Source organism: Rutilus rutilus (genome assembly GCF_951802725.1).
Source record: "Rutilus rutilus genome assembly, chromosome: 13".
In the NCBI taxonomy this organism is placed as follows: domain Eukaryota; kingdom Metazoa; phylum Chordata; class Actinopteri; order Cypriniformes; family Leuciscidae; genus Rutilus; species Rutilus rutilus.
In genome coordinates this window covers 2,547,265-2,569,944 of record NC_140218.1, presented here as the reverse complement: position 1 = coordinate 2,569,944, position 22,680 = coordinate 2,547,265, and the positions used below count along the sequence as shown (strand labels likewise).

Below are 22,680 nucleotides of genomic sequence, written 5' to 3'. Positions count from 1 at the left end.
GGTGTTCTACGAAATCTACTAGTCCTAGAAGTTCTGTTAACATTACGTGCAGTCCCTTCTGGAGTACTCAAAGTTTTAAGAATCAAATCCAATTGTGCCTGTTGTCGTAGGACCATATCTTTCAATTCTGCAAATTCAGAACCAACAACTCGATTCTCTTCACATGTAGCAACCGCTTGAGTTTCAAATAAATGAGGAACTACTCTACTTGACCTATTTCTTTGAGGCTGTCCCTCCTCCACCCAACGCATTGCCTCCTTGCGCAAGTCAAGGAGAGTCAAAGAAAAATTCTGCCTCACCAACCGCTTTAGTTCTCGACGAAGGGTATGGTCCTGCACATTTTCACAAAATTGATCTCGCAGAACCACCTGATAATCAGACACAGCATCAGGGTTAGCTTTTCGTACCCTATCCATAAGAGCCATCAATGCATGAGAAAACTCTTGTAAAGATTCCCCCTCCTTCTGCTTTCTATCAAAAAACTGCTGTTGCAGGATAACATAGGGAGAAGAAGAACAATACAGTTCACGCAACACTGCAAATATCTCAGTGGAACTCTCTTTAACTTCCTCGGGCCTAAACTTAATTTCAGTCCGAGCCTCCCCCTCTAAATGATCATAAACAAACATGGCTTTGTCTAATTCAGACATATGTCTCCCTCTAATACAACTTTCCACCTCTTCAATCCAATCCTCCAGAGAAAGAGAACCAGGAGACAATTTACCAGAGAATTTCGAACATTTTCTTTCTCTAGGCACATATATAGCCGGTTCCCGCCGCTGTCCATTTCCTTCTAGGGCTGAACTCGATACAACACTTGCTGCCCCTCCAGCTTGATGAGGCTGTCTTAGTCTTTCATTTTCAATTCGCAGTTGCTCTAACTGCTCTCGTAGTTGCTGCAGCTCCTCTGCCATAGCTGCAGCAAACCAATCCGATGTCAGCAGAAGCAGTCGTCCCACAAGCTGATCGCTGTTCCTCCCTGCCAAAAAAACCAACAAAAAAACAACTATCCACTTCCCAGCCTTTAATACCACATAAAAGAAAATGGTTACCCTGCCGTCTACGCCAAAATGTTACCAAAGGGGCTAGTTCCTTTAAGACGGGGGAAGAACAAAAATAATAACTACAATGTACTCACAAAAAATAAGCAGATTTATTGACAAATAAACCAATAGGACAATACATGTGTCAAATCAAATCAAAGAAAAGAAAATACATTATAGAAAAAAACTCATTCCCCCTCGAAGGATATTAATGACCAGCCAACCTCCTATGAACCCCAATACAGTCCCAATTTTGTCACACAAAACAACTCAAAATAAACACAGTAAATGACACAAACAAAAATCATATTAAATGAAAGGAAACCATACTCAAACCAACACAAAGAAAGAAATTCCACTACAAACTTAAATCTCATGCAAATAAATAGTTAATGTGTTTTAAAGCATCAGTATGGTACAGAGAGTACAAGAGTTGGCTGGCAACACGAGGCTGGGAAGTGACATACAAACAAGAAAAAAAATAGAAAAGGAAAACACCCCACTAGCCAGTACGAGTCACAACATCCATACACATTGCGCTGGAGGCATACAGCGCGCACATATCGGTACTGGCTAGATGGGGAAATCAAAACCAAAACAAGCTCAAAAGGAACAGCGATCAACTAAACCTAATACAAAAAAACAAAAACATGATTAGCAATACAAATCAGCAATACACAAAAAGATAACCACAAAACGTATTTATTTAATCTCAGTAGAAAATAAAATCAAGACACATTCAAACACTGTATAAAAACCCTCAAATTACCTGCAACACAGCCACTAATCCTGGACTAACTTCCAAGATAGAACCGGGCGTGACCAACGGCCTACAAATCCACCTGTTTGGCGTCTATATTAAAAACAATTCCCTAATTAAGTAAAAGTCTTCATAAATATGAAACAAAACAATCACTATTTATTTAGCCTACCTGCTCACCAAACCGTTCATGCACAAACCAACATGGACCTGTCACCGGACCGCACAATGTTTGTGTCTGCATTAAAAACATTAATTTAGTGGAAAAAAGCTTTGTAAATATAAAACAAAAGTGTCAACATTTGCTTGGCCTACCTTCTCAACCAGACCACGTCTGTGCACCAACACCAAAGGAAAGGCTACCAAACAGCACAATTCCACACAACAGATTGGACTTCCTCTCTAGGCCTCCCTAGAGGTGCCTGCTTAAATACCCTCTACCTAATTGGCCACGCCCTCCACTAATTGCCACCTCACCGGCTACAAATGACTTGTTTATTGAACTGCAATATGAAATCAGTGTCACATTTTCAATCGTGATGGTATTCAGTGCTCTTGGTCGTATGATGTTGATGTTACTGGACAAGCGTAAATGTCGAGCCTGTAATTCATATCAAAACATATTTTAAATATGATGTACTAATTTCATTATAGCACTCATCAGCCTGCAGCTTCCAAGACAATGTTTACTGTAAACAACACAGAGACAGAACAAAATTCACGCGTTTCGTTTAAAGACAGGGTTCGTACGTTTTGAAAAAACCTGGAAAAGTTATGGAATTTGAAAAATGCAAATTCCAGGCCTGGAAGGGTTTTGAAAAAATAGAAAGACCCAGAAAGTTTTGGAAAAGTCATGGAATTTCTTTTAACACAGCATAATATGTGATTAATACAAAAACTGTTTCGCGTTGTCTTAACGTCCTTATATTCGGGTGGCATAACGTTCAGTTCACGTCCGATTCACTCACTTGTTGCGATGTTGCCTGAGGCGAAGTCGGTTCTGACAGAAATTTAATTGAAATGCCAGGAAAGTGGCACGAGCATGCTAAAGTTTTGCAAGCACCGGTGGGTCGAGAATGTAGCGGAAAGAGGATTGCAGCACTGGCCACATGTGAAAAGATACGTCTCCTGCACACGAGAGGAGAGAAGAAAACGAGTAAATGTCAGTTCAATTGTAAGTTCATTCTTTATCTGCTTAGGAGTGTGCGATATTGTCTATGAACTATGATGATATTGTAATCATTGTTTTAACTATGTACGAGCCGAGGCACTGCGAGTGCAAGCTGACATCGCGTTTCTCTCATGCTTGCTTTCACTGCGTGATGTGTCAGTGCAGTTATAGTTATAGATGTCCCCAAATGAGTTTTTGTCTATCATATTATGTTGTCATATTAGAATATCACATGAGCAAGAGTGCCGTTTTCCTGTGCAAATGTGCTATTTATTTTATACAACAGTTAAAATAACAATAAAGTTGACATTGTGAGTTACTTTTTGGACACAATATTGTCAATTTTCACTTTATATCGCTGACGAGAATTTCATAATTTGATTTGATTTGATTGTTTATTTGTCATTGCATATCTCTACACAACGAAATTAAGATGACATCAATCACTCAGTTAGCAGCCTAGGGGATAAAAGTAACACCGTCAACAACAGTTCATAGATAAATATATAATAAAAATAAAAAATAAACATTAAAAATTAAAATGGTTTTATAAAACTAAAACATTTATAAAACACTATAAAAATCAAGTCCGGATTTACTTTCTACTTTCTACTTTCAACAGTTCATTAATGGCCCTTGGAAAAAAACTGTTTCTCATGCGGTTTGTCCGCGCCCTCATTACCCTGAGCCGGCCTGACGGTAAAGTGTCAAACAGAGTGTAGCCAGGATGTGTAGGATCCGCCCTGATGCTTGCAGCTCTTCTCTGCAGCCTACTGGAGTAAATGTCCTCAAGGCTCAGAAGAGGTGCCCCAATGATTCTCTGGGCAGTTTTAATTACCCGCTGCAGATCTTTTTTCTCCTCTACAGTGCAGCTGGAAAACCACACTGTACAGCTGTATGCCAGCACACTCTCTATTGTGCACCTGTAAAAGTTTATGAGGAGTGTCTGCGGGAGCCCGGTGCGTCTTAGGGTGCGCAGGAAAAAAAGTCTCTGCTGAGCTTTTTTCCCTAGCTCTTTGGTGTTTACTCCCCAGGTCAGATCCTCCGCCAGATGTAGCCCCAAGTATCTGAAGCTTCGGACCTGTTCCACCTCCTCTCCATGTATCTCGAGAACTTCATGATTGTTGTTTTTACATTTTCTAAAATCAATTATGATTTCTTTTGTTTTCTTTGTATTAAGAATTAAATTGTTCCTGCCACACCATGATACAAGTGATTGGACCTCCTCCCTGTAAGCGGTCTCATCATTGTTGGTTACCAGCCCCACCACAGCTGTGTCATCTGCAAATTTGAAAATGGAATTTGAATCATGAATGGCAAAACAGTCGTAAGTGAATAGTGAATAAAGGAGCGGACTGAGAACACAACCCTGGGGAGTGCCGGTGTTAAGGATGATGTTGGAGGAGGTGATATTTCCAAGTCTGACATGCTGGGGTCTATCAGTAAGAAAGTTCTTAATCCACTTGCAGAGGTGAGAGTCCAGGCCGAGTAATAGCAGTTTGTTGACTAGTTTGCTGGTATTGATGGTGTTAAAAGCTGAACTGAAGTCAACAAAAAGCATCCTGACATATGTGTTGGGGTTCTCCAGGTGAGTGAGGGCAGTGTGAAGTGCGAGTGAAATGGCATCATCAGTGCATCTATTGGCTCTATAGGCAAATTGGTGTTGGTCCAGATTTGCTGGAATAAAAGACTTGATGCTGTTCAATACCAATCTCTCAAAACATTTCATTATAACTGGTGTTAATGCTATTGGTCTGTAGTCATTTAGACATACAACAGTTTTCTGTTTTAGAACAGGCATGATGGTAGCAGTCTTTAGGCAGATAGGAACTATAGCCTCCTTCAGTGACTTGTTAAATATGTCAGTCCAAACAGCAGCAAGTTGGTGAGCACATACCTTTAGTACACGTCCTGGGACCCCATCTGGTCCAGATGCTTTTCTGATGTTAATGTTCTGCAAGGCCCGTTTGACCTGGTGCTGCTCTAGTACGATCGGTTGCTCATCCACATGAGTACTGACGATGGCCTGTCCTGCACTGGCTCCATCCTCAAAGCGGGCAAAGAATGTATTCAGCTGGTCCGGGAGAGAAGGGTCAACATGAGAGGGTGGGCCGTAATTTGTGGTATTGTTAGTTATTGTCCTGATTCCCTGCCACATGCTGCGATGGTTATTTTCTTTGAAGTGCTGTTCAATACGCAGCTTGTAATTGTTCTTCGCAGAAATAATCCCCCTTCTCAGGTCAGCTCTGGATTTCCTGTAGGCTTCCTGGTCATCAGATCGCAAAGCAGCATCCCTGGCTTTCAGAAGAGTGTATACGGTTCCGTTAAACCAGGGCTTCTGGTTAGGGATCAATTTAACATTTTTAGTCTGGATGGTGTTTTCAATACAGAACTTAATGTATGACAGTACTGTGGTGGTGTATTGCTCAATGTCTGCATGGTCAAAGAGCTCCCACAAAGTATCTTCAAAACAGTCCTGTAGTGCAGATTCTGTTTCCTCAGTCCAAATCTGCACAGTCTTGATTTGACATTTAGTTCTGCTAGCAACAGACCTGTATGTTGGTCTCAGGAACAGGGCCAGATGATCAGATTGACCGAGGTGGGGGGCTGGCAGTGCTCTATAGGCTCCCTTTATGTTCGTATACACCTGATCCAGTGTTTTCCCCTTCCTTGTTTCAATCTTAATGTTTTTGTAAAATTTAGGTAGAACTGATTTTAGATTTGAATGATTGAAGTCTCCCGCCACAATGAAAAAACTGTCGGGTAGCTTGAAGCCGTAGTCCAACAGACATCGATGATTTATTTATTTATTTAATGAAATCCACGTTTTGAATGAATCATTTTAACGATTCAATGAACAATCACTTGTTTTTCTAAATGAATCAGCCGTTTGAACGAATCGGTTGAAATTACTCCAACAACTCGCTTATTAAGACAGTGACTTGCCGCCACCTACTGGTGGTTTTAGTTTCATATTTAAAGTATCTTTTGATTAAAACGTTAAAATTATAAATCATTTAATTTAAATATTGAATAGCTTTATTTATGCAATTGTAAATGAAGTGTAAATATAGTAGGCTAATGCCAGTTTTGATGCCGCTTCTGTGTCAGCTCTAATGTCGACTGACATTTTCAGGAATACATAGTCATGGAAATGTGCCGAATAGTCATGGAAAAGTATTGGTTAAAATGTGTATAAACCCTGTAAAGACTTTGTCCCCGATCGCCTTCCATTCGGGCGTACGTGCTCAGAGAAAGTGCATCATGTCAGAACAGAACGCTAATGAAATGTTTACCCGGCAAAGCTTTAAAGCACGAGAAAATAATGAACTTTTGTGATTGCGAATAAGTGCAGAGTCCTGTGAGTGTAACTCTAGCGCTGCGTTAACATGTGATGTGAGTTTTACAGTATTGGGACTGAGCGCCAGAACTGCAGCTGATAGAATGTGATACTACCATATTTCTTCAAAAGCAGATCGTGGAGACATTAAATCATCCACGATCAAAAATCGTGATATCGCATAAGCACAAGTATAAAACGACTGTTATCATGTCTGAAAACAAACACAAGTAACGGAGTTTACAAAACTGTATCGCACGCGTGCTACAGTGGGACATTTATTCATCGCACAGACCAATCTTTCCGTAACTGTACAGCCCTGCAATGAGTATCACAATGTATTCTTTTGAAAATTATTTATTGAATGATTATTAGTGTTGAATGTAAACTCCTCTTAGGAATTTCACCATTCAATGGGAATTTATCTGAGCATACTCTTAAATAAGGAAATCTATTCAGTGATTGGTCCATGCCTATGTCATCATCCAAAATCCCGTTTGTGGCACAGCAAAGTGTTGTGAATCATCTCTAAGACTGACACTTAAGATTTAGTCCTACACTTCACTTACATTACGACTGAGATGCTTGATAACTAACTTCTAAGCACAGCTTTGAGCCAAGAGTTGTTTTACTCTTAAGTCCATTCTTAGCAGTGTTCTTGTGAGTAATTCTCAGAGGCTTGATAAATACGGGTTCAGATTTGTTGAAAGCTTCACGGTGTCTGGTCAGAACAGTGATGTTTCACAGCAAGAGTAGCGTTACTAGAGTACAGTAAGGTGGTTTATCTTTAAAGCTCAGCTAAACATTGGTCTCTTTAGTCGGTTGAGCCTTCGTCCTCCATTGTGCCTTTGAGAAGAGTCATGTGATCATGGTTGATGTTCATCTGAGTTGAATCATTCTATAATTCTATAGTTGATTTCAATTTGTTTACTTTGAATTCATAATTCCTAATATTACTGGTTTTCACAGTCGCTTTGGTACAATTGTTGAATCATGCTTAACATTTTTAAACCAGTGAGTTAATTTCTCATAATAATTGTAATCAAAGTTTGAAACACAGTGCAAAACAGTTACAGACATTAAAGCAAAAGTACACAACATTTATGTGGTCTTTTATAAGTCTGTATTCTTTATATTTTACTTAGTTTTAAACCCAGTTCAGTCCAGCAGAAGAGCTCAAACCCAGAGTCCAGCTGTGTGTCTATGAAGAGTAACTGCTCTATGGATCCGCCACTACACTTTAAGAGTGGAGACAAACGGCCTGATCTCAGGTATATCATTTCTATAAAAGATGTGCTTGTTGTATTTTATTTGTATGAAATTGTTATTAATATACAGCAGTTTAATGAGTTACAATCTTGCTGGTTTGGGTCTATTAATGATCATCATTGTGCTCTTGTGTAAAGCTCTATGTGTTGTATTGTTAATACATTCACACACTGTAAAAGCTGTTGGTCTGTTACTCAGTTAATGACACAATTACATCAATATCAGTGTGTCTGATTCTTTACCTTCTTCATTCTGATTTAAGGTCAACTCTTCCATCCAGACCAGTTAAAAACAAAACTGTGTTCAAGCCTGTGATTCGACCACAAGACTTTAATGAAAGCATGTTTCCTGGTTTCAGGTAAAATTCAGGACTTTGTTGTTGTTGTTGTTTAATTTTAGGTGCTGCAATTCACATCACACATCACTCACACACATGATTAATGATTTACACATTTCAGAAACCTAATGCTGTTCTGTGTCCCATAAATAGTGTTGTAATTTATGGCTATTTACTTCTCTGACTTGTGTAATAATGTGGTATTTTAATCTTACAGCCATGACTCTAATCCTGCTGAAGTCCTCAACACATTGAGATCAAATCTGAGACAGAAGTTTGAGTGTTTGTATGAGGGAATATCAAAGCAGGGAAACCCAACACTCCTGAATGAGATCTACACAGAGCTCTACATCACAGAGAGTGGAAGTGGAGAGATCAATAATGAGCATGAGGTGAGACAGATCGAGACACAGTCCAGGAGAGCAGAAACAGAGGACACACCGATCAAATGCAGTGACATCTTTAGACCTTTACCTGGACAAGACAAACCCATCAGAACTGTGCTGACAAAGGGAGTCGCTGGCATTGGGAAAACAGTCTCTGTGCAGAAGCTCATCCTGGACTGGGCTGAAGGGAAAGAGAATCAGGACGTCCAGCTCATATTTCCACTCGCTTTCAGAGAGCTCAACTTGATGAAGGACAAAACACTCAGTCTTTCAGATCTTCTTCATCGCTTTTTCCCCGAAACTAAAGAAATGGAAATATCCAGTGATGAGTATAAAGTGTTGTTCATCTTTGATGGTCTGGATGAGTGTCGTCTGTCTCTGAACTTTAAGAGCGATGTGAGGTTGTGTGATATATCTGAATCAGCCTCAGTGGACGAGCTGCTGAAGAACCTCATTGAGGGGAATCTGCTTCCCTCGTCTCTCATCTGGATCACCTCCAGACCAGCAGCAGCGGATCTCGTCCCCTCTGAGTGTGTCCATCGAGTGACAGAGGTACGAGGCTTCAGTGACACACAGAAGCAGGAATACTTCAGGAAGAGAATCAGTGATCAGAGTCTGGCCCACAGGATCATCTCACACCTGAAGTCCTCAAGGAGCCTCTTTATTATGTGCCACATCCCAGTGTTCTGCTGGATCTCAGCCACTGTTCTAGAGGAGATGTTGAGGAAATCAGAGAGAGGAGAGATTCCCAAGACTCTCACTCAGATGTACACACACTTCCTGCTCATTCAGACCAACATCAAACATGAGAAGGACTATGAGAAGAAAGTGAAAGATGAAGACATGATTGTCAAACTGGGGAAACTGGCTTATCTGCAGCTTGTGAAAGGCAACCTGATCTTCTATGAGGAAGACCTGAGCGAGTGTGGCATTGATGAGGCAGAAGCATCAGTTTACTCAGGATTGTGCACTCAGATCTTCAGAGAGGAGTTGGGCTTGTGTCAGGGGAAAGTCTTCAGCTTTGTTCATCTGAGCATTCAGGAACATCTAGCAGCTCTATATGTGCATCTCTCCTTTATCAACAATAACATCAATGTGTTTGACCAGATTACCAAACCAACTAATGGAGGCAGAGTTTCCCTATCGGATCTCCATCAGAGAGCTGTGGATGAGGCTTTACACAGTAAAAATGGGCATCTGGACCTTTTCCTTCGTTTCCTTCTGGGTCTGTCAGTGAAGTCTAACCAGAGTCTCTTACAAGAACTGAAGACACAGACAGCAAACAGCTCTCACAACAATAAGAGAACAGCTGACTATATTAAAGACAAGATCAGTGAGAATCCCTCTCCAGATAAATACATCAATCTGTTTCACTGTCTGAATGAACTGGGTGATCTTTCTCTAGTGAACGAAGCTAAACCTCATCCGTCTGGAGGATTACGTGCTGTGAAACTCTCCTCGTCTCAGTGGTCAGCTTTAGTGTTTGTGTTGTTGTCCTCAGAGGAGACACTGCAGGAGTTTGACCTGAACAGCTTAATTGGAGCCAGAGATGATCGGTAAGTAACACTGAGTGCAATCATTACAGTCTAAAACATTATGAACAAAGAGAAACTCAGAGATCAGAGGTGTTTAAATCACGGGGCACAGACTGATTTCTGGGATATTGTAGATCATTTGCGTGTGTTCCTCAAACCGTGGCTGTGTCCTAGTAAGACTGCATATCTCGACTGCCACGTCATCAAGCGCCTCTGAAGGCCGTCTCAGTTTGAAGGATGTTTTGAAGACAGACTTCATTTTGTGTCTTTAATTCAGCTCATTTTGAAGGATGCATCAAGTATATCCTTCCTGTTCTTCAATCTCCCACAATCCTTTGCACACATTCTAATTAATGTAAAAGAACTGATGGAAAATGAGTCGGCACTGAGTTTATCTGAGTTTATTATGAAATGTAAGACACAGATAATGTATTCAGAGATGAAGGCATACATGTTATCTTTTGTTTCTGTGTAAATGAATCACTGAACACTAAACTGACAATAATGTAAGACACTGGGAGACACAGACGGCTGTCAGTCACTGTATTGCATTCATAAAAAAGCCAGTTAATATAAAGATATTTAATAGGAAGTATTTTTCCTAAATTAAGTTTTAATATTATTATTATACAAGAGAAGTATTAAGAAAATAAATTAGATTAATGTCTCATCATCATTTTTCTTTATCACCAGTTGCTGGCAAAATGATGGACAATGATTCACATTTTGTGCGCATCATTTCCTGTGACAATAAAACTAAGTAAATTATTAAATGAACAAGTATGTAAATAAGCAAGTAACAAGCAAACAAACTCGTGTGCTTAATTTCTAGGAATAATTTGCTGATGCAGGTACAAAAATACTTTTTTCTTGCCCCCCCGCCCGACTCGGGGTTAAATGTCTCCATGGTGATAACCATAGCAACGGACAGGACAAACAAACCTGATGTGTCATAATAGTGTTGTAGTGTAAATGCAGACTAATAGCCCTGCCACAGCAACACTAACGAGAAGAAGAAGAGACTAATCAGTGACGGCTGAATACGAGGCTTCTACAGTTATAGATATAAAACCACTTTTTCACATGTCCTTTATAAAGCAGTGTTTCATTAAAACAATTATTTGAGGGTATTTATGAAGATATAATGTATTATTTACTTATGATATTTATCATTATTATTATTATTAATAATAATGAACTTTTACTTTAAATAATTTTTTTCAATTAGTGGCACACAGAACACAGGAGATGAAGTTCTCCAGAAGCTGATGCCTGTGGTTACAGCAACTAGATGCGCTGGGTAAGTAACACTGAGAACAAGCATCACTGTTAAAACATTATAACAGTTCTTACTTAAACATTATAAATTAATGGTTTAACAAAAAATATGAGTCACACTTCAGCTCTTACCTATCTGACCTGATTTGTGATCTACTTAACCATTTTTTATGATATATGTGTGAGAAATTTATATTCAAATATATGCATTTGTAATAATAAACATTTATATTTAATGTATGTAATGTATTCAATGTATTCCATTTGATCAGTTTCATATAATCTTTCTCCCTCACATAGAGACATAATCTCTTACAATAACAGTTAAATTTACTGATATATTGAATTCATTGTTTAAAAAAAGAGATATTGCACAAATTATAAACAATCAAGAAAAGCAAAGATTTCTGTTTTGATCTGAGAGAGTGAAGAGTGTGTCATTGTTCTCTACAGGTTGAGTGTGTGTGGTGTGACAGATGAAGGTTGTGCTGCTCTGGCTTCAGCTCTGAGATCAAACCCCTCACACCTGAGAGAACTGAGTCTGTCATATAATAAACTAGGAGACTCAGGAGTGAAGCTGTTTTCTGCTGGACTGGCGAATCCTCACTGTAAACTGGAGACACTGAGGTAAGATCATACGTTACTCTCACATGAAACTGTCACTAGGGGCGTTTCCATTACAGATTTGCGCAAAACTTTTTTAATGAGCGTTTGGTGTAGGTCTACTAGGCATAGAGATATCTGAACATCTTTGCCAAGCGCAAACCAGTACAGAAGTAGCCTAATCAATAATTAAAGTGCAAGCTGAGAAACTGAAGTGGATATGGAGAAAAGCTTCTTTATATGCCATTGCCTACATTTTAAACGGATGTCTGCCAATAGGCCTAAAACATTACATATATAGTTATTGTGACAGAGACTGGGACTCCAGGTTAATAAGATTCTGACTGAGTAGCAAGATATGAATTCAATTGTGATTCTGTGAGAATTCACAGATCCAGTTTCTCTTTTTTAATCTTCCCCTTAACATTTAAAGGAATCTACGTGTGTGTGTGTGTGTGTGTGTGTGTGTGTGTGTGTGTGTGTGTGTGTGTGTGTGTGTGTGTGTGTGTGTGTGTGTGTGTGTGTGTGCTCAAATATGGCTTCTGGAGAGCAAATGAAGGATAAAATATGAATTACTAAACAGACATTAATTAAGCAGTTCCCCATACTTTTAGAGTTACAACTAACAGCCACTAGATGGCAGCAGCGTATAAGAGATGAACTGACAGCTAGTAAATCTTTGAACATGGAGTGCTAATGATAATAAATGTAATATGTCAGGCTCACAATTTTTACAATTGAAGTGCTATAAAAGTTGTAGAAATGACAAATTCAATCTGCATTGTATTAAACAAATCTTTATTGATATGCAAATAGACAATAGACATCCAGCAAAAGAAAAATGGCAAGTGTTTATTTCTCCATGGCACATGCATTTTGTTTCTTTATATGCAGCCCAATGTTATCCAATGAGTTGTTTGCATTATTTAGGTATTTTATTTTAATTGTATTACATTTTTGGTAACACTTTACAATAAGGTGTCATTTGTTAATGCATTAACTAACATGAACTAACAGAGAGCAATAGCCTTTATTAATGTTAGTTAATAAAATATTAGTGTTCATGTTAGTTCACAGTGCATGTTAACAGATACAACTTTGGATCTTAAAAATGTCTTATAAAATGTTGAGCTTAACATTAACTAAGATTAATAAATGCTGTAGAATATTGTTCATTAATTGTTGGTTCATGTTAACTAATGCTAACAAAATGAAACCTTAGCCCATTATAAAGTGTTACTATTTTTTAATAAAGAAAGTTGGAAAAAAATTACTTCAACTTATTACAAGTAATCGATTTACTTTTTCTCAAGTGAGTTTGAACAAATCAAATTTCTATGGTCAGTTGAAACTAAAAATATTCTTTGAACCAAAGATGTTTTTTACATGATTAAATCACAAATTATCACAATCTTTTTGATTAACTCAAGCTGTAATAATAGTACTCTGGAACAAGCTGACAGGGAAAACACACATAAACACAACGGAGATCGGACAAAGACTGAAGGAAAGGGTTTTATTATTAATAAATAATTAAATGTCTCCTTGCTATTTTAGACACATTCATAATCATTACTTTTACCGGTTATTTGTGGCAAGCTTTATGCGTGCGGTCGTGCGCTTGAGTGCGGCTATATTACGTAAACCTGTGTAGGCTATATAGCCTATTTAAGTAGCATAATTAAAATAATATACAGGGGCGATTTGTCCACGAATGGCTTAAATGAACAACTACTAGTCGACTAGAATTTTTTTTTTTTTAAGTCGGAGGCAGCCCTATTCCACATATTTTCGAACCAGGCTCAGGCCATTCTGGGTTGAGCGAGCGACCCTGAGGAAATAAGCGAGCGGAGCGGAATATTCAGAAATGCTCACGAGCTCTGATCGGAACAAACCCGTCTGCTGAATTTGCGCAGAAACATCAAAATAGACATAACCAGCTTTTTAAAAAATGTAAAACTTTATGAGCTTATTGACGATTTTTTATAGTTCTAACTTCTTGACAAAATTAGAATATATGAAATTTTTTTTTTTTTTTTTTTGAAGAAAAGTTTTGGGTGGGCCTACTAACGCACCCATAACGCCGTGCCTGGTGTGTGTATAAGAAAGAAAGAGAAAATGTCAGTATTTCATTGAGACTTGAGATTAAATAAACTGCTGTAGATCTTGTAGTATTAATTTTCACATGCAGTTACACATTGTATGTTAAAAACAAGAAAGTGGCTGGTAAAAACATTGAGTGGCTGGTAGATTTTGAAATCCACAGCTACAGTGGCCTGTGGACAAAAAAGTTAATTTCCATCCCTGAAACAGAGACATTACGTTTGTTTCCGTTATTTTACAAAATCTGAATATCTTTTGTAAATTGATGAATTATGTCTTGCTTTTATCTGTATGAGCATAAATTACGGAGTAAGAGTTTACTCTCTTGGCAGGAATAAATCCAGTGGTCGCGCCGCCGCCTCTGAATAAAATACAGTCAAACATATAAAATGTTCCAGCGCTCAATCTGAATAGTCTGTAATATAATCTGTGGCGTTCAGCGTGTCCACCGCCTCACTGCGCTGTTATATGGGGAAGAGGATATTTTACGTCAGTAATGCAGAGTACAAAGCTTAGCCTACATAATAGGCCTAATAGTTCAGCTTGATTCGCAGATCATGAAACATCTGGATTCGTGCCGAATGAGGAATGTAGGCTTTTTCATTTAAATTAATTCGTTTGGCATCTTATTTAGTTTTATTTAAATAAAAAACCTGTTCCTCACCTTGAATATATATCCATAGAAGCTGGCATGGCATTAAACAAAGAAAAGAAAAGAGAGATATTATTATTATTAGTAGTATTATAGCCTAAATATTATTATTATTATTATTATTATTATAAACTAGGCTACAAAAAAAAGTCAAACAAAATAACGTTATTAATCTGTATTTGTTCTAATCAAACCGGTTTCTGAACGTTTATAATACAGAAGAAACGCAGGATCAGAAACGTTAAAATAGGACTGGTTCTGCTCGAGTGAATCGGGGGATTTTATTCATTTATTCATTTTTACAGATCGTACTTTTAAGTGGCCAATGAATGAACAATATTATTAAAATATTTTAATATGTCTGAAAAGTTCATATCTTTGGCAAAGATAGACATTAAAATGCAGTATCATTTTATGTTAGACTGACATAAGTCACATTTTCGTCATTGTGTCCTTGCAAAAGATCTTTTATATGTTATTTAAATGTCAAAGAAATGAATTCACAGTGTAATAATTCCACAATGTGGGAATTAGGGTTGATAAAATATTTGCACTTGTAAGTTCACTAAAAAGTTATTGTAACACTCTTTTATGCTACAAACGCCCATGACAAGCATGTAAGAACCACTGATCACTGAATCATTAATATTTTATTTCTATTTGAGCTGTTCATAAACAATATATTCTACTTACAAATGTGTTTCTCACACGTTTATGAGCTCGCCGCTTGCTGTCAATATGCGCCAGAGAGAGTTTAACACATCGCTGCACATTATTGTCTTCAGTGCCGCTATAACTGAGAGAGAAACAGGACTGCCCCCTACTGGTGATGTACGGCATGTGCCAGAGAACTTCACCACGGCCGAATCGCCCAATCCCTTTCCCTGTGATTCTTAATGGACACATCTGCACAACTTTTGATTTAAAACATGTATTAATAAATGTTGAAATGAACATCAACTAAGATTAACAAATGTTGTAGAAGAATCTGTCATGGTTCGTTCATGTTAACTAATGTAGTGAACTAGTGTGTAACAAATGAAACCTTATTGTAGTGTAAGCAAATAATCATCTCTGTGAGTCCATGTAATGCAAGTGGATTCAGAAACCACACAAAGTGAACATGACGGTAATCCATAAACCCCAGCTGATGAATCAGTGCTTCTGAAGTGAAACAAATATTTCAAACTTTTTACAATATAAGCCTTTGCTTCCGGCCAACACACACACATTCAGGAGTTCATGTTTGTCTTAAACGTCAGCACGTTCTGAAGCGTGATATAAGCGAACTGTGAAACTCACAGGAATGCCGCTCATCTTCCGCATCACTTCTGGTGTGAGCTTCAGAACGCACTTGTGTCGCTTCACGCCGATATCATTAACCCGTGTGCGACCATTGGCTGGAAGTGAGCAGCAGAAGAGACTTCTTTTTAAAACCTTAAAGATATTAGCGATCCCGCACGTTTGGCTGGTAGTGTATCTGCATGTGTTGCTCTGGAATCATCATTCGTCTCCACAACTGCATAATTACACCAGTTGTCTGTAATATGATGGTATTGTATTATACAATAAGCGAGTACATCATGAATGCCTTTTTTCAAAGCGTGTTTTTGTCCTATCCTGAATCACTACGGTAAGCCTGTAATAAGCGTTTAGACTCGGACTACTTTACAGCGGTCGGGTCGCACCGCGGCGGAGTAACGTTAGCCCAGCGCCTGCGGGACTCACCGCGTCAGAGACATAAACAGAGAGAAGTTTATTAACTGATAGAGCGCTGATTCATCCAGTAGTGAAACAAGTGAAGTCTTTATGAATCAATCATTTCAAACCCATTTTAAAAATAGTATGTTTCACCTGTCTGGATCTTACATGTGTGTTCAAGCATATTCTCCCCTTTCTGAGAGGGTGTTCTCCACTGCTGGAGACACTGTAAGCTATAGGAGAGTCCCACATTCTCCAAGAGGATGCAGAAATGTTTATTTTCCTTATTTTTGCAAAAGTTTGTTGACATTACCAGTCTGTTAAACTCATTTGACAAGTATAAGAAATAAACACACACAGGATTGTGCATTTTCCCCTTACTGCTGTGTTTTATTAGTTGTTTTAATCATTTTATTGAATGGGAACCGGAACCGGAAAATGTCTTACAATTCCCAACCCGCTGTTCCCAATAAGCTGTTTCATGACGACTCTCTCTGGGTCAGCGGCAGCGCCAACACTGATTTACAATATCGCAAAATTATTTAGTCAAAGGTTTAATAGACAGAGGAATCTGAAGAAGATGGTGTGTGTGTTTGAATGGAGATCACAGTAAAGATGAATCGTGCAGCTCTACTGTCTTATCTCTCTCTCAGCATATGAGCAGCGCGAGGGCTTTCAGTGCTTTCAGTCTCACGGCTCTTCCACACGTCCACTTGACATGGATATTACGACACTCAACACTCATATGCTGCGTTCATGTCATCTCGTAAAGATTGTCACATATAACAACAATCATTATAATAATAATTTTAATAGGTACTCAAAGCCCTTTACAAGGAAGGGGGAATCTCCTCAACCACCACCAATGTGCAGCTCCACCTGGATGATGCGACGGCAGCCATATTGCGCCAGAACGCCCACCACACACCAGCTTACTGGTGGAGAGGAGACAGTGATGAAGCCAATCAGTATATGGGGATGATTAGGAGGCCATGATGGACAGAGGCCAAGGGGCAAATTTGGCCAGGATGCCGGGGTTACACCCCTACTCTTTTTCGAAGGACATCCTGGGATTTTTAATGACCACAGAGAGTCAGGACCTCGGTTTAATGTCTCATCCGAAGGACGGGTTATTATCTACAAGCATAGCGATTATTATTTAAGAAAATAAAGGACTAAATATGAAAGTTTATTAAATGAACTAAAATTATACATTTATAACTATACAAATAATTACACACTGCATACAGTACAACACCATTCTCTGATCAGATCTTTGAAATCAAGCCGTCGTGCTCAATCGTGTTTAATAGACAGCATGACCAGACCATTCAGTCTTTCCTGAGACAGTGTTCACTAAAACATTGACAGGATCATTGAATCAGTGATTTGAACTCGGTAAACTAAATCAGTTCTGTTCATGAATGAATCATCTAGACTGGTTTATTAACGGGTTTCTCCTATTCACGGCAATGAACCGACTCAAATGATTCATTCACGAATCGGACATCATTACAAATGTACATCTATGACTAGAACGACATCGTAAATGTTGATCGATTCCTCACAGAAATCGGCTCCAAGTCTTCAGAAAGCCTAAATATATTCATCACTGGACTAGTTTTATTGTCACTTGGTGATTTTGCGTTTCTGCCCTGCGTCGTTTCTGAATAACCCGCGAACACACACACACACACACACACACACACACACACACACACACACACACACACACACACACACACTATAATGAATACCCGTTCTTTATAGCGTTCTTCCTATAAGATTATTTTACAAAGTAAATACCAAAATCATCCAGGAAATTATGGAGTTCTGCTGGACCCTTAGAATCGTCCCAATCCTCCCCTGCTAACACACACACACACACATACAAGCACACACACACACACACACACACACACACAAACACAAACACAAACACACACACACACACACACATACACACACACGTTGGGTTTACATGTTTTATGGGGACTTTTCATAGAAATAATGATTTTTATACTCTACAAACTCTATAATCAATCCCCTAATCCTAACTGATAAATTTTCACAATGTGAACTAATGAGTATTTGTATATATTTCATATTGACAGCATTATGTTATTTTTTAAGTGTCGTGTTTATCTCTGGATATAGGCTTAATGTGTGTCATTGTTCTCTACAGGTTGATGAGGTGTGGTGTGACAGATGAAGGTTGTGCTGCTCTGGCTTCAGCTCTGAGATCAAACCCCTCACACCTGAGTGATCTGATTCTGTCTGATAATAATCTAGGAGACTCAGGAGTGAAGCTGTTCTCTGTTGTACTGGCGAATCCTCACTGTAAACTGGAGAAACTGTGGTAAGATCATACGTTACTCTCACATTAAACTGTCACTAGGGGCGTTTCCATTACAGATTTGCACAAAACTTTTGCGTTCTTTTTTTCTTCTTCTAAATGTCGACAAAAAGCTGTTGCGAAATGACGGTGTTTCCATTAACTGATGTTATGCGACTAAAACTTCATTGTTTCCTCTCGCGATCAGTAAAATCATTCCAAAAATCATGTTAACGGACGTTGGTAGGATTATGTATATCTCAGCCACTGCACTGGCCATTATTATTAATGGAAGGAGATGTGTGTGTGTTTCCAAGCATTAATGGTGAGGAACGACCCTTATTATACTTGTGAGCGGCACATATGAGGAGTTTCTGGGTGTTTCTCCCTCAGTTCTGCTTCAAGGTCTTGATTGTGGCATTTATTTGAGGTTTAGAATCCATTATTCCTGTAATTCTTTTGCCTTTTATGAGTTTAATAAAGAGCTCTGTCTCGTCTTCTGTCCAAACACACTGCGTCGTCTACGTCAGGTGACTGTAAATGCGCAAACACTGTTTCCATTGCAGTTTTGCGAAATATTTCTTTTTTGAATGGCCTGAAAAACCTCCTCATGTGAGCGTAGAAACTTTATTCTGATAAATGGGAGTTTTTGCGAAATTGACGTGTTTCCATTGGGCGTATTTTCAATTAGCAATTTCAATTCGCGCAATTTGAAGGGTAATGGAAACGCGGCTACTGTGAATTCATAAAGTATAATCAAAATGGAATAAAATGCAGGGAAATAACTACTATTTCATTAATTACAAGCAAAGCTATTAAAACAACATGATCAAATTCATCAAATTATTTTTACGTCTGTTCATATGATGTAAGAGAATTCATATTTGTAAAGCGTTTGCTCTATTTATCAAAACGACTCCATCTACACCTGGTCACATAAATGTGTTTTTGCAAAACGGATTTAAATCCGATCTTCAGTTCCCGCGCTATATGCAGATTTAATGGAGGGCACGTCACCGAAAGCAACAGATATGAGCTGCATTTTTGAGCTGCACGAGAGGACGTGCCGGACTCGTTCGTTGCCCTGGAAGGTTTCTCTCTGGTACGCTCTGATAGGAACGACAACTCAGGCAAGAGCAAAGGGGGCGGTATTTGTGTTTACGTTAACCAAAAGTGGTGCTCGCAATTCTCCGTGAGAGAGCGGCTCTGTGACTCCGACATAGAACTGGTATGTGTAAGCCTTAGGCCTTTTTATCTTCCATGCGAATTCGGGAACATTTTAATATGTACTGTTTATATTCCACCTAGTGGGAATGCTGCAAATGCAGCTAAACTTACAGCAGACTGTGTTCATAGACAATTAAGTCGTAGGGGAGACCGGGGATGGTTGTAACAATTTTGACCTTTCTGTCTATAGCTTGAAGTACTTTGAAGTCAGTGTGTTCAAAATGTGATCCAAACTAGTTACAAGTGTCTGCTATTAAATGACATACAGTAGCTATTATCTTTGCAACACAAACAGAAAATGCATGGTTTAGTTTCAAACACAAGGAGTGAAATGTTACAATTCACCCCATAGTCTGGGTTAGTTGTAACATACCCTGGGGTGAGATGCAGGGTGGGAATTATACCGCGACCACGCGGCCATGGCCGCCGTTGCCCTACACTTTGGCCTTCATGCCCCGTGAAAAAAAAATCATCGTACGGCCACAGTGGCCTGTGTGCCCTGGCCCTGTCCAAGTTCCACCCAAGTAGTCTCTGAACTTCAATTAGTTTGTGGATTCGCGCAGGTGCAGTGTCATAATCACATCGATGATCTCACGCATCAAAACAGCAGTGCAAGAAGCATGTAACGTCAGCACCAACAGAAGAACGACACTCTGTTGTCGACACTGGTGCATAGATATATACACTAGAGTTCGCCTTGGCTACGGCATTCGTTCATGAACTGCCGTAGCCAAGGCGAACTCTATATGTCTATCTATGCACCAGTCTGCGCACACGTCACACAGCAGGAAGCGCGGGCGCCCTCAGATCACTTGGACGTCGCTGTGTTACAAGAGGTAAAAACTATATAAATACTGTTCGTTTTCTCACACAAACCGCTCGTTTCGTGTCTTAGGCCATCAATGTGTACTTACGATGGGGAATTGTTTAATTTGGACGATGGGGAATTGTTTTAATTTGGACTCTGTGGATGGCTGCTCTTTGAGACCGTGACCATAGACCTGCATTATATGACTGACAGACAAGAACGGTTTGACCTATAAATATCAAAATCTATTTGCTAGTAGATAAGTGCCCTTTTCAGAAAAGGGCCCTATGCAAGGTTCCAGAGGTAACGGCGTCGGCGCACTGAAGCGTTTTTTTTTTTTTATATAGTTCAAAGTTACTATAAGATTTAATGTTATTACCTTGACAAACTATAACTTACATCATTAAAAAGATATAAGACTCACGTTTCAGTATTTGACCACTATTGTATTCTGAGAAATTTATATTGACAGTTATGTCTTAGTTTGTGTCAGGAGCATAGCTGTCAACATTGAACATTGAAAATAAGGGAGATTTCCCGGAATCCATCCCCAAAATAAGGGATTTTTTTTTACACGATTCTTACCCAAAAACTTAAAAAAAAAGCACTAATCATTAACAGTCTAAAGAGTTTATAACTACACAATATATATTACAGACCAATGGATATGTTTAAAGAGCTTTATTTATTAACAAAGTAAACATTCAGGGTTTCTGCAGGTTTCAGTAAGTCAAATTTAAGACCTTTTTAAGACATTTTAAGACCATAAAGATTCAAATTTAAGACCCTACACGTGACGACGCATTATCCAAGTTAGATAGATATTACCTCGGGATCATTATGTATCTATTTATCTATCTTTCTATCTATCTAGGATTATCTGATGTGTGTGTGTGAGACAGAGGGAGAGGTATTTTTTTATAGAAAATTGTACTTTTGCATATTATACTGTAAAAACACAATTATTGTTGATTGTGATAGAGGAAATGATAAGATGATTAAAGTGACCAAAATTATCACGGTTATCACAGAATCCTGTTCAAAAAGTACTAATGAAGTCAATTCAACAAGTTTTATGTTGAAAAACAGCAAAAAACAAATTGATTAGCATCAATATGCACTTTTTGTTTACGTAAACATTAAAATACCATTAAAAATGATGGCCAGATTTTAAAAGAGTGTCTTGCAACATGTTATCTACTAACATGTACAAGTTCAAATAAAGTTTTGACAAAAAAGGTTTTATACAAAGATAAACCTCATATTTCAGCCTTTAAATATTTTTTTTTATAAAAAGTCAAAAAAGATAAATTACTGACATTTACACATTATAGCTTATATTTATTAGTAGTGTTTGGGTGCACCCCCATCCTTCATGTTGACTGAGCTTTCAATGTTGTTATGGAAAGGGGTGATTGGTTGGTTCCTGTCACAGGACCTGCGGTGCGTTTGCGGCATTCTGAAAAGTGTAGATTTTTTTCATCTCGTTGCGCCTGGTAAAAAAAATTGTGCGTCGCTTCAATTATGAGCGTGCTTGCCGCGCGCCTACATTTGAACAAACTTGAGCGCGCAAAAGACGCGATATGTGAACGGCGTCTGGCGAGCTAGCTCATATTGAGCCACGAGCGACTGGTAGCACGCGAGCGACGAGTTGAGACCCCTGATCTAGCGCTCCGCTTTGTAGGCTACATACTCCATACTTTTTTGCTACTTTGTAACAACTTTCTGCGGCCAGCGTTTCTGGAAATTACTTTTTTAGACATGTCACCTGACTAAATGAAATTTAAGACCTAGGATGAAAATCTGTCCGTTTTTAAGACTTTTAAAAATACGGGATATTTTACGGGAAAATACTAAAACGGGAAGACAGCGGGAAAAGAGTTAAAATACGTGAGAAACCCGGAAAAAACGGGAGGGTTGACAGCTATGGTCAGGAGTTATGAAATGCAAAAATGAGTCGATACCTTTAATATGAATTATGAGCGTCAGACGCTCCCATTCATAAAAAACTCCTGTGCTGTCGTCATGAAAGCGATTCACAAAACAACGTCCCTCACGGCTTTTAGCTCAAAAGTGTGCAGATTTGGAGAAATATTGATATATTCTCAGTTTACATCAGATTTCTATTGACA

General features: G+C 38.7%; 1 protein-coding gene across 1 annotated transcript in view; it reads left to right on the top strand.

The window, feature by feature from the left end:
- Positions 1 to 22,680, top strand: part of LOC311302520 (uncharacterized protein) — a 747,744-nt gene that overhangs the window by 242,048 nt on the left and 483,016 nt on the right. The window contains exon 11 of the mRNA XM_084428465.1: positions 11,573 to 11,746. Coding sequence (XP_084284591.1) covers positions 11,573 to 11,746 — 174 coding nt within the window. The remainder of the gene's footprint in view (positions 1 to 11,572; positions 11,747 to 22,680) is intronic.